The 12,923-nt window shown below is 35.7% G+C and overlaps 2 protein-coding genes across 2 annotated transcripts; both read left to right on the top strand.

Annotated features, from left to right (window-relative positions):
- Window positions 1-194: 194 nt before the first annotated feature.
- bloc1s1 (biogenesis of lysosomal organelles complex 1 subunit 1) lies at window positions 195-4,132 on the top strand. Its single transcript, XM_042496891.2, has 4 exons — window positions 195-402; window positions 597-669; window positions 2,585-2,717; window positions 3,568-4,132. Exons 1-4 carry the CDS (start codon window positions 342-344, stop codon window positions 3,676-3,678), a joined length of 378 nt encoding a protein of 125 aa, XP_042352825.1. The 5' UTR covers window positions 195-341; the 3' UTR covers window positions 3,679-4,132.
- Window positions 4,133-6,465: 2,333 nt separating this feature from the next.
- Window positions 6,466-11,064, top strand: rdh5 (retinol dehydrogenase 5 (11-cis/9-cis)). The gene is made up of 6 exons (XM_042501831.2): window positions 6,466-6,560; window positions 7,354-7,455; window positions 7,599-7,921; window positions 8,940-9,198; window positions 9,716-9,879; window positions 10,427-11,064. The coding sequence occupies exons 2-6, from the start codon at window positions 7,382-7,384 to the stop codon at window positions 10,645-10,647; spliced, it is 1,041 nt and encodes a 346-aa protein (XP_042357765.2). The 5' UTR covers window positions 6,466-6,560; window positions 7,354-7,381; the 3' UTR covers window positions 10,648-11,064.
- The last annotated feature ends 1,859 nt before the right edge of the window (window positions 11,065-12,923 follow it).

The following is a 12,923-nucleotide window of genomic DNA, read 5'->3' as shown; positions in this document are numbered from 1 at the left end:
ACAAAACAAATTCACATAATAAAATGGGAAAAAAATCTCGTATATGCTTTCTAATAACGTATAACGATTCACTCTAGTATCAGATCTGATCCCAACACTGTGCGTTACGTTAACCAACAACACAAACATAATAACATTGCAGTGATGATGACAAATGGCGGCGTGCGAGACGCCATTTTTGGGCACGCCCACCACTACTGTCGTCCTCGAGCGTCTCGTGACAGAGGCTAACGTTACACTAGTCAGCTGATAGCAACTCCAACGTCTCTATTTAGAAAAGCCATGTTATTTAGCTAGTATTAAAAAAGACATTTGCGAATTAATCTCATCGAGCACTGAAGATGTTGTCTCGTCTACTGAAGGAGCACCAGGCGAAGCAAAATGAGCGGAAAGAGCAGCAGGGTGAGTAACTGGATATCTGGTTAGCTATCATGCTAACAGATGCTAAAAACAAACTGATATAGTGTGCTAGATGGCCCCGTAGGTCCACCAAAATACTGGCCATTTACTAGGTGCGTCATAATACTGAAGATTTACTTGCCAGTGTTATTATTATTATTATTATTATTATTATTATTATTATTTTATTTAAACAGAGAGACGCAGGCGTGAAGCTATCGCTGCAGCCACCTGTCTGACAGAAGCCCTGGTGGACCACCTCAATGTTGGGTATGAAAATTCATCTGTTAGCCCCCTGCTGTTTTTTTCTGTTTGTATCCTGACATTCAGCAGACATCCTGTTGTTACGTTTCATAGTTTCGGACATGTAAAAAAGAGGTAATAGAGAAATTATTACACAAAAGCAGACAGACAAAAAGTAATATTTACAGGCAATGAAAAACAAAAGCAAAAGAGATGGTCAAACACATGATGACTTGGTTTACATATTCGAAAAGGAGTGAGAAGAAGTTAAAACTTAATTATTCCCACCCCCTTTTTATAAGTAATTGAATTTTAAGTAACTAGCTTCCTTAATCAAGTAGTGGTAGTGATGGTGGTTTTAGGATTTGGACATGGGGTTTGTGAAATCCTGCTACCCTCACAGAGTGGGGAGTTATGTGCCAGTTATATGCATACCCCACATAATCATGTTAAATTTAAAAAAAAAACAAAACTTTTGCAATCTTACTCTCAAATACCCCCAAGAAGCCACCACTTATATTTAGTTTGCACTGTTGCTGTGAATCAACTGCAGTAGCCTATACATGTAGCTGTCTTAGTTAATCATATGGTTTATAACATTTGAAACAGTAAAGTAGGCCTGTTATATCTTCAAATGTATTTTTTTTTGTCTGACAAACAGTCTAAAATCCAAAGATATTACTTTTGCAATTATATATGACAGGAGAACTGCAACTTTTTACGTTTTGTCATGTTGAAACAATTGAGTGTTTGGTATTTTTGCTTAAAAATTACTTACTTAAATGATGAATTAATCATTTACATATTTGGCTGTATATACATACATACATATCTGTCAGTTAAGTAAGCAATCAATTAATCTCCTAATCAGGTACATATTTTACTTAGTATCAGTATCAATCAAACTACTTAACATTAGCAAATGAAGTGCGTGTGTGTTTGTGTGTTTGTTTGTGGGTATGAGGGGAGGGGGATGCGCAACATAGTCTTGGGCGTCTGTGCATTTACTATGTGTAAGAAACGTTTGCAATAATTTTGTATAGGACTTTTCTGCAGTTACTCAATGTAGGGCATGTGTGCAACACTTGGGTCTAGGGCATTGTGCAATACTCTTAGGGTGTTTGGATCTGGGGACGATACTGTAAGTTAATTGTAGTTTTTTAATTGTGTGCTGCAGTGTCGCCTGTGTTCTCTTGAAAACAAACCTATCCAAAGGGACAGGATAAAGGCTTATGATATCTTAAAAGGTCTTATCTAATATTATCTTTTCTAGTCATGTTAGCTCTAATGTTATTAGGGTCGTGCTATTTTCATTATTAATTCATCTCTGGACTACTTTTTAGATTTTAGGTGCAGACAAAAAATTGCTAGAAAATAGAGAAAAATGCAAAGTTCAGCCTCACGTTTTCAAATGTTTTATTATCTCCATTTAACAGTTCAAAATCTAAAGGTATTGTGCAGTAAATACTCCCTTTGAGAACATACAACAGCAAATGTTTGGCATTTAATTTATCACTTAAATGATATATTAGTTAGCAAAAATGTTAAAGATTTTTTTTCAGTTAGACACGTCTTTCTGAGCCAATAAAATAAAGCAATCCATTCTTAGCAGGACAGAATTGGCCTCATGTGTGACACAGTCAGAAATAGTACATTAAGACTGTTAACAATGTGAAAGTTGTGATGAAAGCAAGACAATCAGCTTAAAGAACAAGAGTGTTGTTCTGGTCCTTTATGTAAAAGATTATGACCAAAGTCCTTTAGTGACTTGGTAAGATTTAGTGTAGTTTGAATATTACAGTATGTTTTCAGTATAAATGGAAGAATTAATGACTTAGACTTTGGACTATGACACAATCAATACATTAGTACATAATACTATATGTTCTTGTTTTAATGATACTGTAGCGCTTCTAATTATTCCTTTCCTGTATTACTTAAGAGTTGCCCAGGCATACGTTAACCAACGTAAGCTCGACCACGAGGTAAAGACTCTCCAAGTGCAAGCAAGCCAGTTCTCCAAACAGACTGCTCAGTGGATCAGTATGGTGGAGGGCTTCAATCAGGCCCTAAAGGTAAGACACACTGTGGCAGCAAGAAATTAATCAAAAAACTTTCCCCCATGTCTGTATTCTCTAGTTTACTCAAATAATTCTAATCTTTCACTTTATTTTTATCTTTAATTAAAAATGTACTGTTATTAATTTATTTTAAACTGAATTTATTTTTATTTTTTACACATATTCTACTCTGTGTAAAGTGTTTCATGACTTTGAAAAGCACATATATTATTATGTTCTGCCATGTAATCTGTCATATACAATGTCAATTTTGTGCAACATTTTATGTTCTGTAAGACCACAGGTGTCAACTCAATAAATGCGTAATGGACTCCGTAAAAGGATATGAGGTCCTGAATATTATACCAAATAGCAGTGCTTGCAGTCTGTATCACATTTAAATAAATTGAATTTATTATGAATGGGTTAAGCACAATGTGTAACCCTCTTACATTTTACTTAGTATTATGACTCAGTGTTAATATCACAAGTATTGCTTAATGCAGATTTAATATCTACTGTCTGATCCCACTGAGCACATTGTGTTGATATAAAATCATACCACAAAAATGTTTGCTGCAAATGTGCAGCACAGTGACTCATCAGAAAAAAAATAACTTACAATGGCTTTATCAAGTTCACTAAATGCAGATTAGTTTCATTCATTGGATTTGACACTCAGGTCCTAGATCTGAGTGGATTTGACAGGTGGTAAAAGAAATGTATGTATGAGTTTCCAATCCCTCTGCAAGTATTGAGCTCATATCATCCTCACAGTGGAGACAGGGTGAAAGAGTGCCTGGAAATGTTTAAAGCTTGTCTGTTGCTTGTGGTGACAAAAATTCTGTTGCTCTGTGTTGAACAGGAAATTGGGGATGTAGAGAACTGGGCCCGCAGTATTGAGATAGACATGAGGACCATCGCCACAGCTCTGGAGTACGTACACAAGGGTCAACTTCAGTCTGCTTCCTCATAAGCTTCATGGTGGGTCGTTTAGAGCTGAAGCTGAGCACACTGTGCGTGTGAGTGTGTAAATGCAGATGGTTACCTTGTGAAGAGAAATGTCAAACATCTGGAATGGCTCCAGCTTCTATTTAGCACTGACTTCAGTTCAATCTTTGATTGAATAATTAGGGGAGGGAAGCTTTATCAGCAAGGATTTTTGAAGCTGTCATTTAAAAACTTAGTTCACCTGCTTGTTATAGGTTCAAGGGGCCACAGACAAATTACCACCTTTGTTTTTGTCTGTAGTATCTCCTGAAAGAGTTTAATAGGACGACTTCTTTTCAGCACCTGGTACTTAAATTGTATATGTCTATGTTTATGTATTATATGTCTTTGCACAGTGACGACTTCACTGTATTTGTGGAACAACTTGAAATTTTGTTACCATTGATTCAACATAATTTTTAATAAAGTTTAACAACAAATTGGTGTTTTTTCTTATAAAATAAAGGCTAACTAGATCTAATCTACCAGTAAAGTGTAAATGTACTTATTAGGTTATAACCTATATATGGAAGATAAAAAAGGCAAGGATAAAAGACCATGAAGAACCTCATTTGAAAAAAAGAAAGTCAGAGCTACTAAAAGTAAAATAAAATACTTACACTTCAAAATATGAATCAGTATCAGGTTTAGTGCCAAGCGGGCTTTTACGTCCAAAAAATGTACCTTGGTATTTGCATAACAATAAACATAGAGGAGAAAATAAAAAATAGAAGCAGGAACTGCAAACGGTCAAGAAGCATAAACAAAATTTAACAAAGAAAAAAAAACAGGAAAAATGTTTACAATGTGTCTGTTTTTTAAGATACATAATGTACAGTTCTGTGTTGGAATATGCAGAACTATTTTCCAAGGAAAACCTAGAAATGAATTAGCATTTCAGCATCTCAAGTTCCCTCGTCTCAGTGTCATTGGGTTTTTTGAATGGGTTTTTGGTTAGAGGCATGAAATAAGGTCTGCAGTTAACACAAAGTCAAGAGACTTTCATGATTTGTTCTATGAAATAAAATACGATTTTAAATACCCCATTCACCTTGAAGCTTTTATGTGTCTCAAAATAGGCAGTTGCTAACAAGTGGCTGAAGGAGACTGCAGAATGTCATCACATCAAGCCGCACCAAACACGGCTTTACAGCCTCGTGGCGGTGGCAGTACAACTGTAGTGTAGTTAGGTTATAGCTTCACATTAGCTTTTTACTCCTGGCAATTGTATTCAGGCAAAAATCCTGACAGTGGTGTTCATTTGTGAAGATTATCTTGCTAAACGAAATGTGTAAGTTTCAGAAACGTTTGTTTACCACAGAGCTTATTTTTACAATAATCCAAAATCATATATAGAAATCCCATAGGCTTTTTGAGAATACCTGCAATTATGAACAGAATTAATGATATAAAAGATGTGCGTTAATGAAAAGATCATCTTGTGAGGATGTTCAAACCCAAGAAAAGTGGTCAGGAAAAGATAAAATGTTAAGTAGTGTTACATAACTGTAAAAGTTAAGGCTGGTAGATGTACACTTGAATAACCACTGCCACACTTTAAAAATGTTAAATACTCAGCCAACTCTGTATTCTAAAAGAGCTCTGGGTCAAGGATTGGAGTTTGGCTGATGATTTAATTATGACCATTACAAAAGTGGAAGGCAGAAGGTCAAATGACATTCAAGTTTTTAAAATTTAAGGTTAATGTTTTGCAACAAAACCCATTGAATACAATGACTGGATAAACATTTGCCTGACTCCATTGGTTGGACAAATCGTGGAATGTGTGACGTGGAGGAAAGTTATGTCATGATGCACGTGGCTGTTGAGTTTGCTCCTGTAATTACAGCCATGTTTGGTAACCAATTAACACTTTCAATTCACTCACTGTACACTGTTATGATAGAAAACCAGTGTCAGGAACTAGTTGGTAACACACTTGATCCTTCAGTTTGCACTTCACTGGGCTTAGAAATGTTCCTTTTTGAATGTAAAAAGTGTGTCTCATAGTCGGAGTATAAAAAAGTATATAAAAAAAGTAAAAGTATATTTTTATTTAAACCAACATTTTGACAGAAATGTTCTCAGGGCAGGTTTGAAGTTTTTTTTTATGGAAGTTTCAATTGTGAATTAAGTCACATTGATATAAAATACTTTCCCTTATTGCATCAGGGTTTTGTTTATTTAATACTCTGATAAGCTACGATACAATGTACAGCACAGTGGCCACTTCTTGTTTATTGTGAACATCTCAGCTGTACGAGTTGACTAGTCTCAAGACATGCACCACCAGATGCAGTTACAGAGTAGACTGCACGTATTGTTTGAGGTTTAAAACTGACATGAAGGTCAGTGAACTGAATGAACCAAAGTAATTAAGCACACATAGTTGAGGGTGCACACAGCTTTAACATGTGGGATTTTATTTTAACACTCTTAAAACATAAAGTACTTATACCCCGGGAACCACCAGGTTCTAAAAAAGTAATATGCAAAATTTCATGTCTAATACTTGAGAGAAGCTGATGTAAATGGAAAGTAGATAATGTACTATGAGAAGCTGGAATATATAATAATGATAATAATAATAATAAAATAATCTTTGATAAACAACTTAATGTTGAGTGAAGTTAGTTCTCTGTGTATTCTGTAATTCCCACCATTTTTTTTTAAACACACACACGCACAAACCAAGTGGTTACGGATTGGGGATTACCAATTGCGGACTTGTCTTAAGGGATAAACCGGAGGGATAAAGCCTCTCTCTGACCAGCCTCTCTGAGTTAAGACGGAGGAATAACCTGAAAGGGAAAGGAAAGAGGACGGATAACTTGTGGGATCCATCACTTATCAAAAAAAAAGACAAAGGTAGGATGGTAACTTTTTGATATAATTATTACAACAATGTATTTTCTCTTTCTTACCTGTTCTGGGTCTTTTTTTTTTACTGATAAAGATCTGTAATATTGGCATTTTTGCAAATGCATCAGTGTAATTTAATCTATGAAACATTTTGTTGAAATGTTTTTAACAAAGGCTTACAGCAAACATAATTAAAGTTTGGAGTTTGAGTAGTTTTACCTGATCAAATTACATTGACTTATATGAATATTTCAGGTATTCTGGTCTTTGTATATATTTTAACTGTTGTTGTTAAAGTAAATTGAATTAGCTCAGCCTAAATTTCAATTTTACAGAATCATTTAAGCATTAATTAATGTTTTCATGCCAACAGCTACATATGGGTACTGTGTCTGATTTAAGTCTGCAGGCAATTTTGATATCATGGATAACCCATAGCAGTATATTTTTTCTCACTAATAAGCCAGGAAATTAATTGGTTTTCGCCAATGCTCGGCTTAAGCAGCTCCGTCACGGCATTAAATTTATGCTTCTAAACAATGCACCCCTCCCTCCTTGGGTCCAACTCCCTCACTAATGCCTTTCTTTCTTCCATAAGAGTATTACCCAAAGATTTCTCATGTGCCCAAAGCATTTCTGTATGACAAGCACCTCTGCAGAGGCCCACTGTAAACTTGTCGTATCCCATATTTATCAAAAAGTTTCAATAAACCCTGGAATATTATGAAATCAAGTGGGGATTTGGTTTGGGGGATTCCTTAAATAAGTCTGTGTTTATCTTCTTTTCATTCCATTCCAGATAAATTGGATTTGGCACATTTCTCAACATGTTTTTTCAGCAAGCACCAAGTCCTCCTAGTGAAAGCAGCATGGATACCCAGTTTATCTACGACCTTTTAGGGTAAGAATAACCAATGCAACACTACATTTTTGGTAGTCATTTGGCAGCTGTATAACCTCCAAGTTTACTCATCTAGAATAGTTTCTCAAAATCAAACCTCTGCCTTCCTTTTGTCCAAACTTCTCCTCTCTGCTTTCTTTCAGGGAAAACGCGTGGTTGTACATCGGTGCCACCTTCGTGGTGTTGTGGTTTTTGGTGTGGCTGTACAGAGACAGCCTGGAGATTGAAAGCATCACAGACAAATATGTCTTTGTGACCGGCTGCGACTCTGGGTTCGGAAACCTGCTGTGTAAGAAGCTCGATCGCAGAGGTTTCCACGTGCTGGCCGGCTGTCTCACAGAAAAGGGAGCTGATGACCTGAAGAGGGTGGCGGGGCCTTATTTGAAGACTGTCCTGCTGGACGTGACCAATCAAGACAGCGTCCAGAGAGCCATGGAGTGGACCAAGAAGGAGGTTGGCGATAAGGGTGAGAGATGATGCTGCATTGAGATTTAGGCATGTCACAATATTTTGGTATTAACAATAACAGAGATTTATTTGAGATTTGGATTAACACTTTTCTTGCTCTGCTCTCAGATGCCTTTCACAAGTATTTGAACCTTAGAACTTTAAGCAAATTGGATCAATTTCTTTTAGAAACATGGGTGATAAGGCAATGGGCAACTTGGCAAAAAATGTCTCGCAAGGTGCAAGAAATTAGTAGATTTAGAAATTTAGTTTTTTTAAATGTTAAGAAAAATGTTCAGAAAACTATATAATCATTATAATTATATAGAGAAAATTGTTACTTTTTTAGAACTTTTTTGTCCAAGTCATCTCCTTGTTTGTTTTTGTTTTTTTATTTTCCTTTTCTTCTTTTGGTGCTAATTTTTTAGGTAATTTTTTGTACTTTTCACAAATTTCTTGCAGATTTTTGTGTAATTTCTTCACAAGTTCTTAAGCTCATTGTCATCTTTCCATGTTTATGAAAGAAATCAAGCCAACTGGTTCAGGTTTCAAAGGGTTAAAATACTGAAATCCTGTTTATACATATGACATTCATCCTTAAGTTAGTTACCTAACAGTTAGTTTTGTTGTTAGTAGAGTTTGCCATTCCTTTTTGTATTTAGTGATTTGATCATTTTAATAGCAAGGAAGTACTGTGAAAAGTAAAGTGGCGGAGAAAGAATAAGGTTACAGTAGAGTTGACGAGTAAAGTTCGTAAAACGACATACGTCACATTACATTGTGCAAGTAGAGAAATTGTTTTCCAAGAAAAGAGACACAATAATCAATGTAGCAATATTCATTTCTTTTCAAATTTTCTATAAATATTGAGATCATATGGTTATCGCTAACACTTTTGGCCACAATAATCGTGTAATGAAAATCAGATTCTGTGCCAGCCGTAATAAGAGGATGAGTTAATCACATTTCACAAGGCTGATCTGTAACACAAACTGTGTCCTTCCACCTTTTGTCTTTCATTTCCTTTTTATTTTTAGGACTTTGGGGTATTGTGAACAATGCTGGACGTTCATTACCCATGGGCCCTTCAGAGTGGATGAAAGTGGAGGATTTCCACAGCACACTGAAAGTCAACATGAATGGAGTGATCTCCATGACGATGACCTTCCTGCCCCTCATCAAAAAGGCTCGTGGTCGTATTGTGAACGTAGCATCGGTGCTGGGCCGTGTGGCTGCAAACGGAGGTGGATACTGCATCTCCAAGTTTGCTGTTGAGTCTTTCTCTGACTGCCTCAGGTGAGACTTACACAACCTCACACAGTCCACATTAGATAAGATCGTACTGTAACAACCTGTTTTATTTACACAAAGAAAGTGTTTCATGGAGCCATGGAGCCAGATTACTGACAGAGAGAAGCAGAAACTCCTCAAAATCTTTTTCTTTACTTTGGAAAGACCTATATTCTAATTATAAGGAGAAATAATTGTTAAAGTCATAGTCCTCATATCTTCATTGTCCCATGAGGAAGATCTGGTTTTGCAGACAAACAATAACATTTAGAGCAATAAAACGCACTGCATCCAACAAATTGCAGTAATATACAAAAATAACTGCCACAGCATATGCCAGATGGACAAATATATTATACAATTGGCTCATGAGATCAGACAGGCTTACTGTGTTTATTTACTCTATATATAATATTGTGTTTTCATTTCTTACACTCAAGCTACTAAGCCCAGTTATTGCAGCCAGTGTTAAAAACTTATTTCTGTAGTTATATAATACTATCAATGACAATTCTGTTTCCAGGAGAGATATAAACTACTTTGGAATCAATGTGTGCATCATTGAGCCGGGGTTTTTCAAGACGGCAGTAACGAGTCTCGACCCCCTCGAGAGGGAGCTGCATCGCCTGTGGAACCAGCTCAGCCCTGAAGTTCAGGCCAGCTACGGAGACAAATACCTTGATAAGTGTAAGTAGACTGCTGAGCTTAGTTTGAACTCTTCATGCAAAACGTGAGTAAGCATTATTTAAATGCTGTAACAAAAATCTGTAACAAAATATTTTATCTATATCTGTTTTATGTTTGTGACTTTAATCACAATGAGTTTATGAGTTTTGCGTTTATTTGAGGCGCTCTTTGGAAAAGGGATACATGTAGATATAAAAATCACAAAAAAACTCTGAGGTTTTCTCTGTTTTTTAACAATCACGATGCCTTTATTGTCAAGGCTGGCATACAATTCAAATATTTAAAGATAAGGACAATAAAAATGCACTGAAAGGGACAGTTCACCCCCAAATCAACTATACATATTTTTCCTCTTACCTCTGGTGCTATTTATCAGTCTAGATTGTTTTGGTGTGAGCTGCCAAGTACTGGAAATATCGGCTCAAGAGATGTCCACCCTCTCTTAAATATAATTGAACTAGATCACACTTGTGTTGGGGTGAACTGTCCCTTTAAGTTATATAAAGTTTTATGCACAAAATATCTCATTACTGATTCTCATTTTCAGACATCAAGGTCCAGCGTTTGATCATGAATGCTGTCTGCGATTCTGACCTCGGCAAGGTGACAGGCTGCATGGAGCACGCTCTGACTGCTGCCTACCCACGCACCAGATACAGCCCTGGCTGGGATGCCAAGCTCATCTGGATCCCCCTCTCTTACATGCCTTCCTGTGTAGTTGACATTGGGCTGAGGCTGGTGCTGCCTCGTCCATCAAAGAGCGTGTAACTCGTGACGACTTCAAAGAAATGTCTTCAAAGTTATCAGTCGTGTAATAACATTTTGTGTCATTTTGATGCAGTACAGAGGTTGACTTAAAGAAAGTGATCTTGCCTTTTTTTAAATACCCATATTCCCCATCTAGACTGGCCATGCAATAATCTGATATTGCTGTTATTCTATTTATATATCTAGTCTGCCATGTTAATGTATTTTTCCTGTGTAATGTCTGCTTGAGACATTTAGACAACATGAAAGAAAATAATGAAATTGTATTGTGTAATTTACTGTTTAATTATTTTGTTTGTTAACACACTGCTGTGCCTTTTGACACTGTTATTTATGTTCCTTAATATGGATGCTGTTAACCACCAGAGGCTTAATAAACAAGAATTTACTATCGAAAAAATCTCAGAATGCAATTATCATATTAATGTGGACACAAAATTTCCATGGAAAAAATGAGTACACACATCAATATGCAGCCACATCATGATGGTTTCTAAGAAGCCTTTTGAATGTGAACAAAGATCCATCTATAAAAACCTTTGCTTTTTGTATTTTCAGTGTTGCTACACTGTGAGGATTGACAGACTGTAATCCTGGGCCTTATGAAACCTTTTGATAAACTCAGAATCTCAAATCTCAAAAAACACCATTTTTTTCAGTAGCTCTGAAAATCAGGACATTTTCAGCAACATTGTCATTTTGTTTTTTCCATACAGAGTCTCTTTGTAATTTCATTTTCTGCAATATTGAAATTTTACCTCAAGGTAGTGTAAAAACACTTCACATACAAAGTATTTTGTGCCCACTATCATGCCTTTTTCTCTAAATTCTGTAATATTTTAGTGTGTGTCTGTGAAAAAACAGGTGGGAAAAAATGTGTACAGTCTTCATTCCACAATGATATTATACAAGCTTTATCATTATCTTCTTTTTCAGTTTACTCACATTTAGTACACTTACTATGGGGTGAGACAGACTCTATGACCCTAGGGCCTATGCAACCTTTAGATAATATCAAATTTACAAATTGTTAAAACTTACACCAAAACTTTTCATGAGCTCTTGCAAATCCAAAACATTTTCAGCAAACAGAACCATTGCGGTTAACTGTGGTGGCACAAGATTAATGCTTTTAGACATTTTATTGCTACACAAGAAAGCATTTTGTGATCATTATTATTCTCCAAGTGTTAATATTTTAGAGTGTCTATGGAAAGCCGAGTAAAAAGTATCATAGTCTTCATCCCGCACTGATATTAGACAAGCATTTAAATAATCCGCACGGTCATTTTCTTTAGTTTTAACAATATCTTTAGTACATTATGGCGTGGGAGATGTTCAAAAATAAACTGTTACACCCACTTTCAACACATTTAATTTACTTTAATTTGTCTTGATTTGTTGCTCACACAGTTCATGTAAGCTATCAGCTCAGATATCAGTTATTAATGGAATGAACTGAGCAGGTTCAGCTGCTTGAGGTTAACAGGTCAAAGGTTTTTTCAACTTAAATATCCATAAGCAGTTAGTGACAGTTGTGAGCATATGTTGTCATTTCATTTCAGCATAGCTAAGTACTGCTTCCGATATTGTTGATCTGTTTCACTGAATTCTGTGGTAACAAAACTTACACTCATAAAGCCCTCATGGCAGACCTCTGCCCTCCTAAATACATTTCCAGACCCTGATTGGCTATAATATCTGTCAGTCAAATGCAGCTGCCACATGAGGCTGTGTGCCTGTAATTCATACGCATCCATGCTGCTTTCAGGTACCCCTCGTAAAATTTGCCTATGTCTTTTAAATTTGTGGCGCATGTTTGGTCATTAATAACGAATGTGTCCAGTAATAAAAGTAAAGTTTCATTCAAGTTAAAGTCCAATTGCAGACCAAATTAATGCACACTGACGTGCGTGAATGTGCTAACACCACAGTGTAAAAATGTTAAAAGTCAAGCATTCAAAATTATACTTAAGTAAAAGAACACAGAGGAACAGTAATACAGTAACAGTAAAAGTAAGAGTACTCATTTGCAATATATATTTACAATTTAGCTTGTGTCACTTGTGCATTTTACCAAGTGATCAATAAAACCTATTCATCCATAATAATACATCATAATGTAGCATATTTTGTAATCATATTTTGTATTGTAAAAATAGACTTACTCTTATTATTAGTACAATATTATCATATGATTGTGTACATGTATAATTTTATTATATTATAATATAATTATATTATTATGATATTACAATTATCGAACAAACCGCAGT

This window comes from Plectropomus leopardus, chromosome 2, assembly GCF_026936395.1.
Source record: "Plectropomus leopardus strain MGB_pleo_1.0 chromosome 2, ASM2693639v1, whole genome shotgun sequence".
Lineage (NCBI taxonomy): Eukaryota > Metazoa > Chordata > Actinopteri > Perciformes > Serranidae > Plectropomus > Plectropomus leopardus.
The sequence above is the reverse complement of the archived record's forward strand: the minus strand, read 5'-3'. Positions and strand labels throughout refer to the sequence as shown.